The following is a 14,704-nucleotide window of genomic DNA, read 5'->3' as shown; positions in this document are numbered from 1 at the left end:
CGTGCGCGTTTGTGCAACCGTGGTCGCGACACGCGAAAAAGAAAGAGCAGAAACGGAGAAGTGTTTCGGTGGAACGCGGGGACGTCACAGGGAAACCCGTATCGCAAAGGGAGCGTGTCAAACCGTTGCACCACAATACATTCTAATGACCATAGCTTCGCAGCCCTTCGTAAGGACTTCCAGAACCTCCCGCCATTTTCACACTCCATTCTTCTTCCGTGATGTCGTCTGCCTACACTTTTCCAGCCATTTCGCCGCCTTTGTTGGTCGTCGGCATGTCTTTTCACCAGGCGGTCCTTTTACTAACGCTATCTCCCTCTTCTCGCCACGTTTATAGTATTTCCTCGAGCGTTTCTCGATTATCGAGGAAATCTCTGCCGTCTTCTTTGCGAATGATCCTTCATGCATATATTCAACGAAATCCGCGAATGAGAACCGTGCTCGCGGTATCAATTTAACCGTCGTCTTTCGTTTGTTCAGAGATTCGTTGCATATTAATTGGACCATACGCTGCGAATCATTCGTTCTCCTGTCGGTTAACGAGGCTCGCGTTACCATCCTGGCTCGTAGTCAATTTGCAAGCCGAGCAAACTATAGCTATCGGTATTATTTGAATTGTTATCGAACGTTTGATCCCCAAGCTGGGATATCATTTTCATCTTTCATCGGTGTACCATCGATACCAGCGAATTCTATAGTTGCGTGTGCTCTGTTTCCTCCGATTTCCTATTAACCGACTCTTCTTATCGCTCTCTTCTCCATTCTCGGAGCCATTACATGGTTACGCGCGGACGCACGCCGCTGCTTTATCGTCGCTGGACACTTTTGCCGCTCCATTTACGTCTACTTTTTATCAAAACTAATGCTCGTCCTATTCTCAAATAATTGTCTGTTTCCACTGTCTTAGAACAGTTTAATAACGCGTATTAAGAATACTAAAACTTTGGATGCGTGCAGTTCCGAAACTACTAGTGCTTTTGCCATAATTGAGGCATTGTTAGCGGCGGCAAACCTTCCTCTTTAAAATGGCTTTCGGTTTTTGACGATCGGACTTTCCGTTTCGGAGATATCGTAATTTATACGAAGGGGTAATTTTTCTTAATTCGACTATCGCTGTCTCCGTCTGACGCGTCGCGCCGGACCTCTCTTTCTCGTACGTGACTCGTGACCGAGTGGCCGAGTGACCTAGTTACTACGAGTCACGTGCGGTCAACGGCCTTGACAAGGCCGTAGTAAACAAACTCTTCGGACCCTTATATCTCCGGAACTAGCCACCGCACGCGACTTGAAATTAAAATCGCTATATCTCCGGAACTAATAAACCTATCGACTTGTTCGAACGCTCGTTTTAAAGGGCATTTCATCCCCTATCCAATGGCCATATAAACTATTATAATTTACACTGTATTTTATGTTTATTTTTACATTTTCTCTGACGCTACATACCCATAGTAGTTTCAGCACTTTCTATTGATCATACGACTGATGTGGGATAAAACTGGACTATAAATTGTTTATTTAATTGAAAATTAATTTAAATTTGTATACAGAGTGTTTGCATAATTACTATGCCATTTTTTCGTAAATAATTGTTTTCTCTGGAATTAACTACGGTATCGACATGAAAGAAAATTTGTTTTCAAGAGCGTTTTATCTTCTATCCGATGAAAATTACTAATTTAGTAATACTATTAAAGTACTAATGCACGTTTAGAGTAAAAGTATTGAATATTTTTGTATAGGTTCTTAGAATTCAATGCTTTGAGAAAAACTATGCGACATAAAAGAGAAGGATATCTTACGAATAAACTTCAAAAAACAACTTTCTATACATATAATGCAAAAATTAGAAGTGCGTTGCCTCGTAAAAGAGAAAAAGAAAGACTGGTCATTTGACCGGTCGTGGTAGGAATGAAGTATACATGAAGTGCCGGTAGGTTTAGTGTTAACGATCGGATTGCCGGACGAGCACTCGCGTCGAAAGATTCACCTCGATCCCTTTAAATCGCCCGACGCGCGCTTAAAGAGTTTAACGGGTCGGCATTCGGGTCAGACGCGACGTATCGCAGTTACCGAGTCGATATTTTAATCTCCGCGGGCTGGTTGGCGCGCCGGCAGTCGAATCGTGGCCGAGCATCGTTGAAAAAAAGCGGTAAAACGCGGAAAAAAGGAGAAAAGCGAACGAGCGAGGGCACCGGTGACGGGCCACCGAGAAAAACCTTTCAGAAACGAGGATAAAACGGCCAAAGATATACTGGTAACGTTTATTACATTTCAGAGAGGAAGACGGACAGAGAAGGAAGGGGCTAGAGATAAATATTCGCGAAAGAGGAGGACGAGACAATGAAAAACTATGGCAAGGATTGTTACGTTCGTATAGACGACTATATGGTTTCTATTCCATACGTTACAAGTTAAGCATTTTTTGCAGAACCTCGATTATACATATAATAAAAACTAGCCCGGGGACATTCGGTTTTATCGAACACCTTGCAATTTAACGGAATAGTTATTTGGCAATTTTCAGAAATTTACCAAGAAACGCAACTGTTTCCGTTTTAATCGTCGATCAAGAGATTATGCGTTATTTTTCGAAACCTTCGGACTCGGGGAATAGTATCGACGGAAAAATTAATGAACATAAGCGAGGGACTACCGTACGTGGGCATCAGCAATTCCTAACTTATACAGCGTACCTATTTTGTCTGGCTCTTACGGTATTAATCCTCTTAAATTTAAGCACACGTGCAGCGTTCGAAAATCCAGCAAGCGTAAGATTTGAATTAATTTGCATAATTTTGAAATTGCTTCAAAGTTTGAACGTAAATTTTGAATCGATTGTTTTCTACATATACGTTCCCAGTTTATAAAACTTTTGTTAGGTTGAATTTGAAAAAACTTATATCTTTATTTCGTATCGAAACGGTTCGTTTGCGTTTCGGTCAAGATACGCTTTCATGCGTATCAGTTTCCAGCTTATAATCGCTTTATAAACAACATTGACAAGTTTTACAAGATCCGACTAAAATGGCTTCAGGGTAAGAGGGTTTACGTATCGTAACAAGGATGCTGCGTTGTACCACAGCAACGATGAATATGTAAACTATGCCAAGTAAATAGCTTATCGTCCGCAGAAGAGAACAGTAAGTAAAGTAGAGAGAGAGAATAAAGCCTGGAGAAAGAATTCCACGATTCAGAATAGAGCGAACTGAGAGGTAAAGTAACGCTGTAGTAGCAGAGGACCAGGTTGAAAATTCAGGACGTGTCCCTGGAGCAACGGAGCACAAATACATTGTAGATTTGCGTGGCTGGGCCAACGGAAAGGAACAAGCGGGACAAATGTAAACGAGGAAGAGTGCGGCATGTATGTGTATGTTCATCGTGTTAACGATCAAGCTCGTTACTCGTGGATCGTGACCATTCGCTAACTAAAAATCTACCTTTCCGAACGATAATTGACCATTGCTTAATCAACGATAGTATCTTTGTAACGGCGGTTATCGATATCTGATCAATTTTAATATCACTAAACTAGACACGCGTTCCTTTCCCAACGATGGAAAACCGTCGCTCTGAATGTTTCGAATGTGAATTCACCGTCGTGTTTTGCATTTTACGATCACGGTTTTGTTTCTCATTTTCGTGGACGGTGCTGATCCTTTCTTTGTTTCTTTCTCGCGAGAGATTTAAACGATTTCTCCTGGATTCACGTAGACACGATAAACCACGCGAAGCCCGCCAAGTTTTGTCTGTTATCAGACGCGATACGCCAGAAAGAACGCGGCCATGGTAAGAGGGGCATGATTTATTTCGTGACTTGCGCATTTCTGCGTGACAAACGAGCGACGGAATGGAGAAACACGCCGAAATTTTAAATCAGAAATCGCGAAAGATAAGGCATAATCAGATTTGCCAAGAACTCACCGGATTACTGATAACAATGCCCAACAAATAAAAATCTTTTTCCCCGTCTGCAACACACAACGGGTGAAATTACTCTATCACCCTCCGAACAAATCCATCGATAGGTGGATGATCTTTGCACCATAGTGTCGGTTTGTCATACAGTAGACAACTCGAAAAACCTAGATCATTGGTTTTACCAGGGTATGCGCGTTAAATTTGAATATGCAGACGACAATGGTGTTAATTATGACGTTCGTGTTGTCTACTCGGCACTCGTACAAGTGGATACGCTTGATGAAACAATGGAATAGTTAGGGAGCTAAATGATTTGGTAATTGCTTTAATGGTTGCCCGAGTGCGATTTCCTACATTCAGCCTAGAATGGTCGGGCTTCTATCTAGTGTCTGGGATTGCCGCGTCGTCGACGCGTCGAGCGGAATTTTTCCTGCGACGACTTTCCTCGAGCCCCTTTTCCCATTTCCTTCCATGGGACAACATTTCCTTCGCTCCTCCGGCTCTTGTTCCCGGAAACGGAGCTCAGTCAATGAGTTCCACCGACCGAAGAAACAGAAAGGCGTGTAATCGTTAAACTATAATATCAGAGTCGTGGGAATAAGGACTCTACAGGGTGGATCGATTCGTGATCCGTGATCTACGATATTGTCGTTTTTGATCTCGTAACGGAAAACCTTTAAAAGAACAAACAATACGAATCTATGTATCACGGTTCTGTGTGTGCCCTTTTAACTGAAAGATAATTTATTTTATTTATACAAGAGTATCGATCAACTGCTATTTCGTATAATGCGAATGTGACTTCTTTGCTATTTTTAAGATATAAAAATTATATGTACGTTTGTTGCGACACTTGCATTTGCGGTTAATTATTAGGAAGTTAGGAACTTCTATGTTTGATTTTGGACTTGAACTCTTCGAACTATTCCTGTTTCTCAATAGCGATTGACGTATCAAAAGCCTACGTCTTGCACACCTTGGCGAGGGAAATTAACGGATCGATGAGATCTTCCACTTCCCCGAAAGTACGGTAATCGCGCATGATTCCGGCTGCACGTCTGCACGATCCACCTGAATAAATCATGCTGCAAAGTGGACGGAAACGTTCTATACTTAGAAAACTGCCTTGAGAACGCGATTTTTCTAAAAATTTGCTTCATTAATTTTCTCAATATAAAGTGTTCCAAGACTCTGACAAGAGATAACATGTTTTTATTTCTACGAACAACAAAATATAGTAACGAATTGAGCTAACTCGATACAAATGTACTGCTATTCCGCGGTGAATGCTCGGGGCATAAACGGAAAGATAAACCTAATTAGTTTGACGCTTAACGTACGAATCCTGAATCACACTTCACCATGAATCCGGGCAAAGATGGTTCTTTTTTACCTTTCGGCGCATAGTATCAGACTATGCGCAACGTACGACCGCGCAAGAATATTCGTAGAGTCGTGGTTGCGTGGCAGCCGAAATTCTTTTGGAAGATTTTATCTAATCCTTTTATACTCGGAAGAACGAAGGAAATCCACGTACGGTTTCATTAAAAAGAGAACCTGCGTCTGCGTACTACATGTAAAGAAGACCTTCTCTAAGTTGTTTCTCTACCAAACTTTTATCTTCGTTTAAAAAAAGCAGTTATAGTGCGACCCAGTTTCTAGAATTACCCTCTACTATACTGAGGCTATTGTAGGAAGATATGAGAGGAAAGATAGGACGTCAGCCCTATAATATGAGATGATATTTCGCGAAGATACGTATTATGAAGAAAATATTCGCAATGAAAATTGTTTCATTTTTGCGATGAGAATGCTATAAAAGATTATTCAAGATTTACTATATCTAAATGACACGACATCGATTCCCCCTCCAGGAGTCGGCCCAAACAATGACGTATTAACAAAGAGTCTAAATGGGCGAGCGAACACTCTCCGAGATTCCTTGCGGCGCAGTGTCTCCTTTTTGTTGTCTAGTTCAGTCAAGGCCATTAATTCGGATCTAACCAAGTAATATTCAGAAAGAGGATAACAACCGTTGCCGCTGTATTAAGCCGGGCCATCCGAAAGAGTCGAAGGCCACGGATAGCGTTCCCCAGAGCGGCATCAATTCCGATTCTATTTTCTGCGAAAGTCCAATGGTTCGAGCCGCGTCTGGAAACGGCGCGAGACGATAAATAATAGGCGGCAGCGTCGTTATTATTCCCGTGGTGGCATTTTTTCGCGAGCCTCGGTTATCACGTCGCCGCAATAGCCGAGCGCTTCAAAGAGAACCCTCTCTACTCCGAATAGCGAAAGAAAAAGCCTTCTACCATTCTCTCTGGCCGGATGTTCCATTTACCTCGAAATAAATGAATCTATTTCGCCGATTATTTTCTGTCCACGAGGTCTGTGACCCTCTTTCCATTATTTCGACCGGGCCTATTTCACGATGTTTCTATTACTTTTCTTTGTTTTCTTGTATGCTTTCAGGTGTTTGACAAACATAATCGCGGCTACATCACCGCGTCCGATCTTAGAGCTGTGCTACAATGTCTCGGAGAGGACTTGTCCGAGGAGGAAAGTACGTATTAATTGTCAGGACTTGGTGACAGTCATAATAATCTAAACAATAGTGTAACAGTTACGAATAGAAACGGTTTTTGTGTACGTCGATTACGGTTTTATTTTATTTTCGACGCTTAGAAACACTTACTATTTGCTGAATCACGAGTGACCGTCGTGCGCGGGTAAATAGTATTTAATCGCTTTGCAAGTTAATCGAACCAGAGAATCAGATCCTGGAAAATTGACGCGTCGTTTACAAACTTGCGAACAGCGAAGAAAGTTAGTCAAGAAGAAGACGATACTTTGGAAAATAAAACGAGCCGAGACGCACGACGAAACTTTTCGATCGATACCAATTCTGTTTTTTGTCGACGATCATTTGTTTCCTCGATAAATCGATTCCAATTTTTCATTCTCGACGCGTTTGTCAAATCGTTGTACAAATTTAAGGATAAAGTTTGACAAGTACGCGCGGAGCGGTTGTCCTTTGCGCGAAACAGGAATTCATTGAATTATCGAAGTGCTCAAGATCTTTGGAATTTGTATCATCGAGTGAAATTTTTCAATGGGAAAAATACGACCATCATATTTCCTGCAAAAGGATATAAGAAAAATTGATTACGCTTGAAAAAGAAAATAATGTAACTTTATATTCTTTGGAAGATTGCAACATCTAAGAAAACGTTAAGGAAACTGCAAGCGACTGTTATTACTCGAAACAGAATACATACGATACTCTTCTTGGTTGTATTTGTCTCCATTGTTCTCGTTTCTTCGTTTTCATCTGGTACGGGCAGAAAATCTACCATTTTTAATTTTATTTGACGAGTCATTACGACCTTTCGCGAATCGTGATTCTATCGCTGGATTTTTCCAAGTCATGGAAAATAAGATATGCCGATAAACAGTCCGTTCAAAGTTCTCGTTATTCCTCCGTGAGTCTGCGGCGCGTCACAGAAATGTTGTCAACTTTTTTGCAATTTAAAGCAAGCATCGCATCCTGGCGTTCGGGCCGATCGCTCCGAATCCTTTATCTCCTTCGTGATAAACTTTTGTTTCGTGTAATTACGCTCGATAACATGTTCGGTCCCATATCAAGTTTAAAAAGAATAAAACAAATCAAAATATGCAAATTCCCTGTGCGAAGGGAACTCGAAAAGTCCTTTATCGGAGTTAATTAGTGTCAGAAAGGGTTTGAAATTGGATGAAAATATTGTCAAATTCGGGACGCGTTAAGAGAGACAAGTTAATTGAAATATAATTTGAGAGCGATGCGCTTTGCTGACCGTAGCAGCTGGTTGCGCGATTACGATGTCAATTGTAAAACACTCTATCCTATAAACGATCTTATTTCCTAGAGGAACCTCCAAGAAATACGCTCATAATTTGTCGGATTTTTATAGACAGACAATGAAAACAAATAACGAACTACAACGTATTTTAATTTCGATAAAATTGTTGACATCGACTGCAAAAACGATCAAGGTACCTTTACCATCGGAAACAATTATTATCGGCACATATAAAAAATAGAACCTCGAAAATTGAGTCATATCGGATGTACAAGACGATTTAAAAAGAGTCGAAGAAGACAGGAACATATACAATAATACTTGGAAAAGTAGATGGAAACTGTCCGGTTAAAATCGATTGGTAAATTCAGCTTGTTGGAGCAATTCTCGATTTTCTATTCTTATTACCCTAACGAAAGAAGATAGGTCGATCCTAATTAGTTGAATTTTCTTATTATCTTGCATTAAATTTTCCTAAAACTTTTATCGCGAACAATCAAGGAGGTTTTTAATCTCGTATAAATTTTTCAGCTTTGCGTTAATAGCGATTGCGTACGAACGCGCGCACAAACCCCCTCCTGCGAGACGCTAAATTGAGTTCCCTCTATTCACCTCTGTCTATAGTGGCCGACGTAATAATACGTCGGTACATGGGATGGGGTTACTAATTGATCGGAATCAATTTGTGCTGTACACATAGTATTTCTGCTCGTATTAATAATTGCCGCGAGGCATTGAACCGATTACGTTAATGGTGAGAAATATCCTTCGGGAAGACTGCTGTTTGTATAATTTGTTTTAAGAACGATCGGAAGCGGTATTTTTCTAGCGATATCGAAAGAACGAACAAGTTCAGGATGGTCTTGAAATCGATTTTCCTATTGTCATTACGTGGTAATTGTCCTCGTGGATGGGGTTGTTGGAAACCCTAGATCTGTACATCTTCGTTCTTTTCAGTGGAAGAGGAAATCCTACGGAGAAATAAAGTTGGACGCTAAGGGATTTATTCTCTGGTTCTAGGACAAGTTCAACACTAAATTAAACGACCGCAAAAAAAGGGAGAGCTCGTTGGACTTGATTCGTGAATAACGGGATTAGTTGCACGTTCGTCTCTTGCTAACGTTCTAATTATTTCGATAGAGATTGATTAATATTAATTCGCAACGACGAGGATGTGTTCTTGATTGAAAATAATTTGAAAATCACCCTCAAGTTACGGGACTAGTTATGAATGAAATTCGTCTACGGGAAAATTCGCAATAAGAAAGATCGGTTGGCTGCTTTGGCATCTTGCTGAATCTTGTCAAGTTTGCGCGTTGCTATGCATCGCTACGAATAAGAATTATACCTAAAATGATAAGATCTGTTCGTCTCTATCGCTAAATTGATTTCGATGAATACTGAATTCGAATTGAATAGATCGCTCGTTCGAAATCACCGCAACAAGCCAAAAAACGTTCACTCGCGGCCAACCAATTGTTTTTTCCTCTTTCAGGTTGTACGGTTTATCGGTTTTACGCGGCGAATTGTCGGTGCACTTTTCATGACGGAAAAGTAATGCGGCATATTAATACCTCGCGCGATATCTCGTCGGACAGATTTAACGGAAATCCGAGTGCTGGCGCGGCGGGGAAGTCGAGTTAAAAATTAAATTGCACGCCCGTCGCGTCGATTAGCATACGATCGTCCATGGGTGATTTTAATCAAGCCAAATGCAATATTTGCCATGTCGGTGAACGGGTAGCGGTAATAGCGGCGATATTAATTTCCACCTTCCGTCAGTCTGTCTGACCACTCTGTAATCGTTCTGGTAAAACGTACGTAGTTGTAAAATTTGAAAAGAGAGAGAGGGAATCGCGAAAGCGGAAAACTGCCGGAAAACTAACCACCGACGGTTCTTTCTGTCCGTCTGAGAGACTTGTGAAACATTTCAGCTTGAATCAAGTACAAGATACAAGCTGCTTTCACTGTGTTTCAGTCGAGGATATGATCAAGGAAGTGGACGTGGACGGGGACGGACGAATCGATTTCTACGGTAAGCTTTCATGCACGCGTTTTGCCAATTACACTTTCCTCGTTTTGCGACCTCGGTCATGAAACTCGAACGGTACGCAGCAAGGAATCGCCTTGTGCTTCGAAACCGATAAACTTTCAATACAATTTCGTTTACCCAGCCCTACTTTGCTGGCAGCTTGATACAAATTCTTCCTCGAGTCCGACGTTATTCGGGTGTTCGAACGTTGTTCGCTAAGAATACGAACAAGTATAGATCATTTTATCGTCTTATTTTTCTAATAAAATACTTTACTCGAATAGAATCAGAACTCTGAGCAGACAATCGAACGAGGAAGCTATTTTATCGAGAATTTTCTTGTTTCAGAATTTGTCCACGCGCTCGGTGAGCCAGGAATCGACGACGACGAGGAGGACGAGGACGAAGAGATGCTGTCCCCGGGTTACTAGAATTTTACCTATTCTCGTCTCTGTGTTAGATAAAACGAATTAACGATGAGCCAACAGCGACGAACGACCGCGATTTCTGCGCCGTTTTTCCTCTGACATTCACTGTTGCGAATACAGTGCGCGGAGAAAAATTTTATCCGACGTACAGCCCGAAAAATAACAAGGAGAAACAACACCGAGAAGGTTTAGAATTCGCGCCGACGCGCAAGATGATTACGTTTCGCACCGATAGAGTGTGCCACTCTCAATTTCGAATCCAACGTTTCGATCTAGCCGCGACGCTCGCGATCTTTGGTAAATGTCAGAGGAACGTTTTGATAAGCCCTAATCGCACCTATCGTAAGATTCGTAGATACGATGTCTTGTGGAATTTTATGTTATCCGATTGTATTTTAAACTGATATAGTCGATCGATACTCGTCTCTTGTTAGAAGCACGTCTACTTCAAACAGTGATTTTACTTTGCTATTCGTTACTTGAACCGACAAAATAGTTTGTAACAGATTTATTTGTCGCAGATCCGCGTTAAAGCTTTCTTAAATTGTATGCAGCACAAAAATCTTGCGTAAACTCGATGCGAAAAGGTAAATTGTAAAATGGATATTTAAGTAAAAACCAGGTACCATGCCAATCGTGCCTGATCTATCGTACCTACGGAAACCCACGTATCGCGTAACATAAAATTTCAACAGGTCTCGTAAAATCTCAAACGTCTAACTTCCTTCGTTATCTGTGCTGAAAACTATCTACTGATAAATCTTGGTGAATCATATTCGGTGGTGTACGGTGGTGATGTAAAAAGCGAGAAATCAGCGAGGGAGGCAGGAGCAGTCCGCGAGAGAAACCTATCGACGAAACGGAACATTTATCGACTCTAATCGAGTTTCGTCCGTCGATATATGTACTCGCGACTCAATCGTAATTAATTTTTTCCCGTAAGATACGTGAATTTTTCGATTTTACTCTTGTCTAATCTAGTTCGCATTGTATCTCGTTTAAAGTAACCGTAAGAACAATACGAAACGATACCGTCAAACGATCGATCGACGAAGCTGAACCGAAAGCTACTACGCGTTCCCATCGCGACAGAGGGACGAAACATAATTTGTCGACGATCGACAATTTGCGCTTATACGTACTTTGAAAATCTCTCGATGGAATGCGACGCAAACGGCCTTCCCTCTCCGGCGGCCGATTTACGGCCGAAAACATAAACGGGGCTTTGAAACCTGGTTTGAGAGAAGCTACAATGAAATTTTAAATCGATATTGATCGCTTTGCTCTCTTCGAGCTTCGTACTCTGTACCTTATTAAACGATATTTCACTGCTACGCCAAATAACAAAAGTCGCACGCTGTTTCAAATATTTTAAAGGGTCTAATAAATCTAATAAACTAACGTTTTTTCATGGTACGTTATTTCTTACCGTTCCCGGTCCAACCGATACGCAAATAAAATGAACGATAACTCAGTCCATACTGAAAGAATTATAATACTAAAACATAACGAGGCACGTATCCACGTCCATCTTCTCGATGTTACGTGAGTTCGCGTCTCCGGAACAAAGCAATGAAATGGAAAGAGCTTAGATCAAAACGGGGTACTCGTTTCCACGACAAACAGACCGTTAACTGTCATTTATTTTTCTTAAACGTTCATTTTTATTAGCGATAAATAAACTTACATATCTTTACAGTAACAACATCCTCTCGTAACTCTCGGAAAATATGGTATTATCTATCCACGAAAATCCATGTAGATCAAGACTTCCATTTCTCGTTTCACGTTATTGTTGCCGTTTACGCTGCTGTTAACCCATGCTCTGTCGTAACGACACGCGTTTCGTCTCGCGACCGATAACGAAACGAGCCTTTAAACGAGTCGGACGACGCAAAATGCGTGTAGAGAATCTACGGCTGCGTATGTTCCGCAATGGCTGCCTACGATACGAGCCTTACTTCGTAATTCTAATAGTAGCGAGCGTATGACTAACGAAAACATAAAAAAAAAGAAAAAAAAAACACGAAAACGTAAGACTTTCTCGTTAAGTATCGTGTCGATCTATCGACCGGCACTTCGACACGAACGTTTGCGACTCTCTCGTATTTGGTTACTGGCGCGTCCAACTGTCTTACATTTTAAGTTTTTCTATGCTATCCAGCTTTTACACCATTAACTGGCATTCTTTCCGCTTGGTAAAAATATCATCGCGACTGGAATATTTTGTTCTATACACCAGTCCATCGGTCGAATGACAAGTAGAATTCAAAGTGCTTCTACGCTTACGTTGGAATCAAAGGTATCGCGCGTATTCTCATTCTTTCCCATCGACAAAAAAAAAAGGCTATACAATAGTCAAAAAATATGATTCGCCAATGATCTCGAACAAGGCGATATATGTATATATTTATAATGTATATGTATACGTATGTACCAGTTAAGAGGAAAAAGCTTTCGTTTAATGATATACCATGTTCCTTCGGCTTCCTCGTGACAAGCATATACTATGTACACGTATTTACGAGTATATGCATGCGCGAACGCGCACTTTTCTGTGCGTGCAATCGAAGTACGTACGGCTAAGAATTTGTCAGAACCTTAAGCCCACGATCTCGTTCTATCCTTCGTGCGTCTAGACCAGACCTAACCCAGGTAATTTTAACAAATCCTTCGTCGATTAGTTTCTGCGCTTTCAAGTCGGAAATCGCACGGTTCCTACTTTACGTAAAGTTTCCCTTAACGTTGCCGAATTGCCAAGGGCGACATTTTCGTTGACCGCAAAAAAAATGAACGCCCTATCGATTCGCTAACGATAATAGAACTCAAACGCGTTTTCTTTTCACCCCCGTTAGGAAATTTCAGTCGCTTTCGATAGTCAAAAAAATGATCGAAAAGAGGACTTGTCTCGACCATCGTCTGGTGACAATTACGATTTACAAAAAATTTTGTATCTTAAAATCGTAGTAACTCTAAGTATCGTCGAAGGGGGACGCGTATTCTTGGATTATCAAATCACAATTATATAAAAAATTAAGTGTTCTTTGTACCGCGTGGCAATTCTTTGAGCAGTCGAGGTTTCGGCGTATCTTGAGTCGCTGCGTTTCTCGTGTTTGCTCGTGTACCAACACCCAAGTATGTAGATGGATTAGATCGATTCGCGCTAGTTTTTAAGTCCAACCGAAACGTCGAATCGTGTACTCGCTAAGCAATATCCTTTCACGTTTTACCAGTATACCTGCTGGATTGCTAATTACAACGACAAAAGAACAACGACTCGCGTATTTCTTAGACCAACTGCGCGTAAAGAACGACCAGCTGCTTAAGTTTTTGCCGTCAGTTTCGCACAATCGCCAATATTCAAACGGTTCTCTGACCTCGAAAAGTTCAACCGAAGTCTCCAAGTGCCGTAACCATTAACGCCAAGTGTCCATAGGTAAGAAAACATTTAACCGCGCACAACGTTTTAAGTAGTTTGAAGCATTTCTGTTAGATACAGATGGATCCAGATCACATCTGGTTGAAAGACAAAAACCAGTCGATACCGTCGTCGCGTCTGCAGCTCGAGCAAAATTTCCTATTTTCGTGCGTCGAAGTTTAATTACGAATCCTCCCCTATCCGAAAATATTCCTAAACTTCCGTGAGTATTTTCGTATCAGCGAACAAGAAAACCTTTCCAGCTCACGATCTTGAAACGCTCGACAAATTCGAGCGATTAAAACTGTCAAAACACGCGCCACTGACACGAGAACTGTTCGGTAAAGAGGACGAGGCTTGCGACCAACGCGCATTTCAACCGCGAAAACCGAAACTCGTCTCCGTTTTTTCCAAGCGTCGACGATCCGTAGGTCGCGGTTCGGCTACCATCCGAACCCTTAGCATTCTCCCTCGGGATCCTGAACGTTTCCAGTGGCGACGACAGCCGCGAAACGTAATCGCCTTCTCCTGACGACAGAGAAGGTCGGCAAAGGTAATTTTCGACGATGGTGCACGGATGAGATCGAGAAACGACTGGAATCCCATCTCGCGACGGGTCTCCCTCAAAGGACCGGCTCTTCGTCGGTTTCTTCGTCGCCATCGTGTCCCTGCGATTGCACCTGAACCGCGGAAACGGCGGTCAGGGAATTAATCTTTACTCTTCGATGTCTCTTCTGTTGGTTGTTCGCGTTATTGTTGCCGCTACCGAGGCTACAACTATTCGCGCCGCTACCTCCCACGCCACAAGCACCGTCCGAATCGGTTTGTTGTCCATGGGCGTCTATCAAAGGTCGCAGAGCCGATCTCAAGGACCAAGACAGACGAGGATGGCTGCGGTCCTGCTGGACGATCAGCTCTTTGCTCTGATTCCGCTTCTGGAAAGCAATTTAAACGCATCGATTCAAGTATATCTACGGTTGGAACGAGTCGAAAAAAAATTATTTTAAAATTAACTTTCCGATTTTTTTACAAACGATAGAGCAACTCTGGTTCCGAGTTCTTAGCGGAT

At 41.8% G+C, this 14,704-nt stretch overlaps 2 protein-coding genes across 2 annotated transcripts in view; one reads left to right on the top strand and one right to left on the bottom strand.

Annotated features, from left to right (window-relative positions):
• The window catches only part of LOC143341260 (uncharacterized), a 42,759-nt gene extending 30,975 nt beyond the window's left edge, over positions 1–11,784 (top strand). Inside the window, exons 5-7 of the mRNA XM_076764063.1 lie at positions 6,391–6,481; positions 9,736–9,792; positions 10,138–11,784. Of these exons, the coding sequence (XP_076620178.1) occupies positions 6,391–6,481; positions 9,736–9,792; positions 10,138–10,220 (231 nt within the window). The 3' untranslated portion in view covers positions 10,221–11,784. The remainder of the gene's footprint in view (positions 1–6,390; positions 6,482–9,735; positions 9,793–10,137) is intronic.
• A 222-nt stretch (positions 11,785–12,006) lies between these two features.
• Positions 12,007–14,704, bottom strand: part of LOC143341240 (uncharacterized) — a 41,488-nt gene continuing 38,790 nt past the window's right edge. Inside the window, exon 8 of the mRNA XM_076764001.1 lies at positions 12,007–14,570. Coding sequence (XP_076620116.1) covers positions 14,259–14,570 — 312 coding nt within the window. The 3' untranslated portion in view covers positions 12,007–14,258. The remainder of the gene's footprint in view (positions 14,571–14,704) is intronic.

This window comes from Colletes latitarsis, chromosome 4 (genome assembly GCF_051014445.1).
Source record: "Colletes latitarsis isolate SP2378_abdomen chromosome 4, iyColLati1, whole genome shotgun sequence".
In the NCBI taxonomy this organism is placed as follows: Eukaryota; Metazoa; Arthropoda; class Insecta; order Hymenoptera; family Colletidae; genus Colletes; species Colletes latitarsis.
This window is presented reverse-complemented; position numbering and strand designations above follow the sequence as displayed.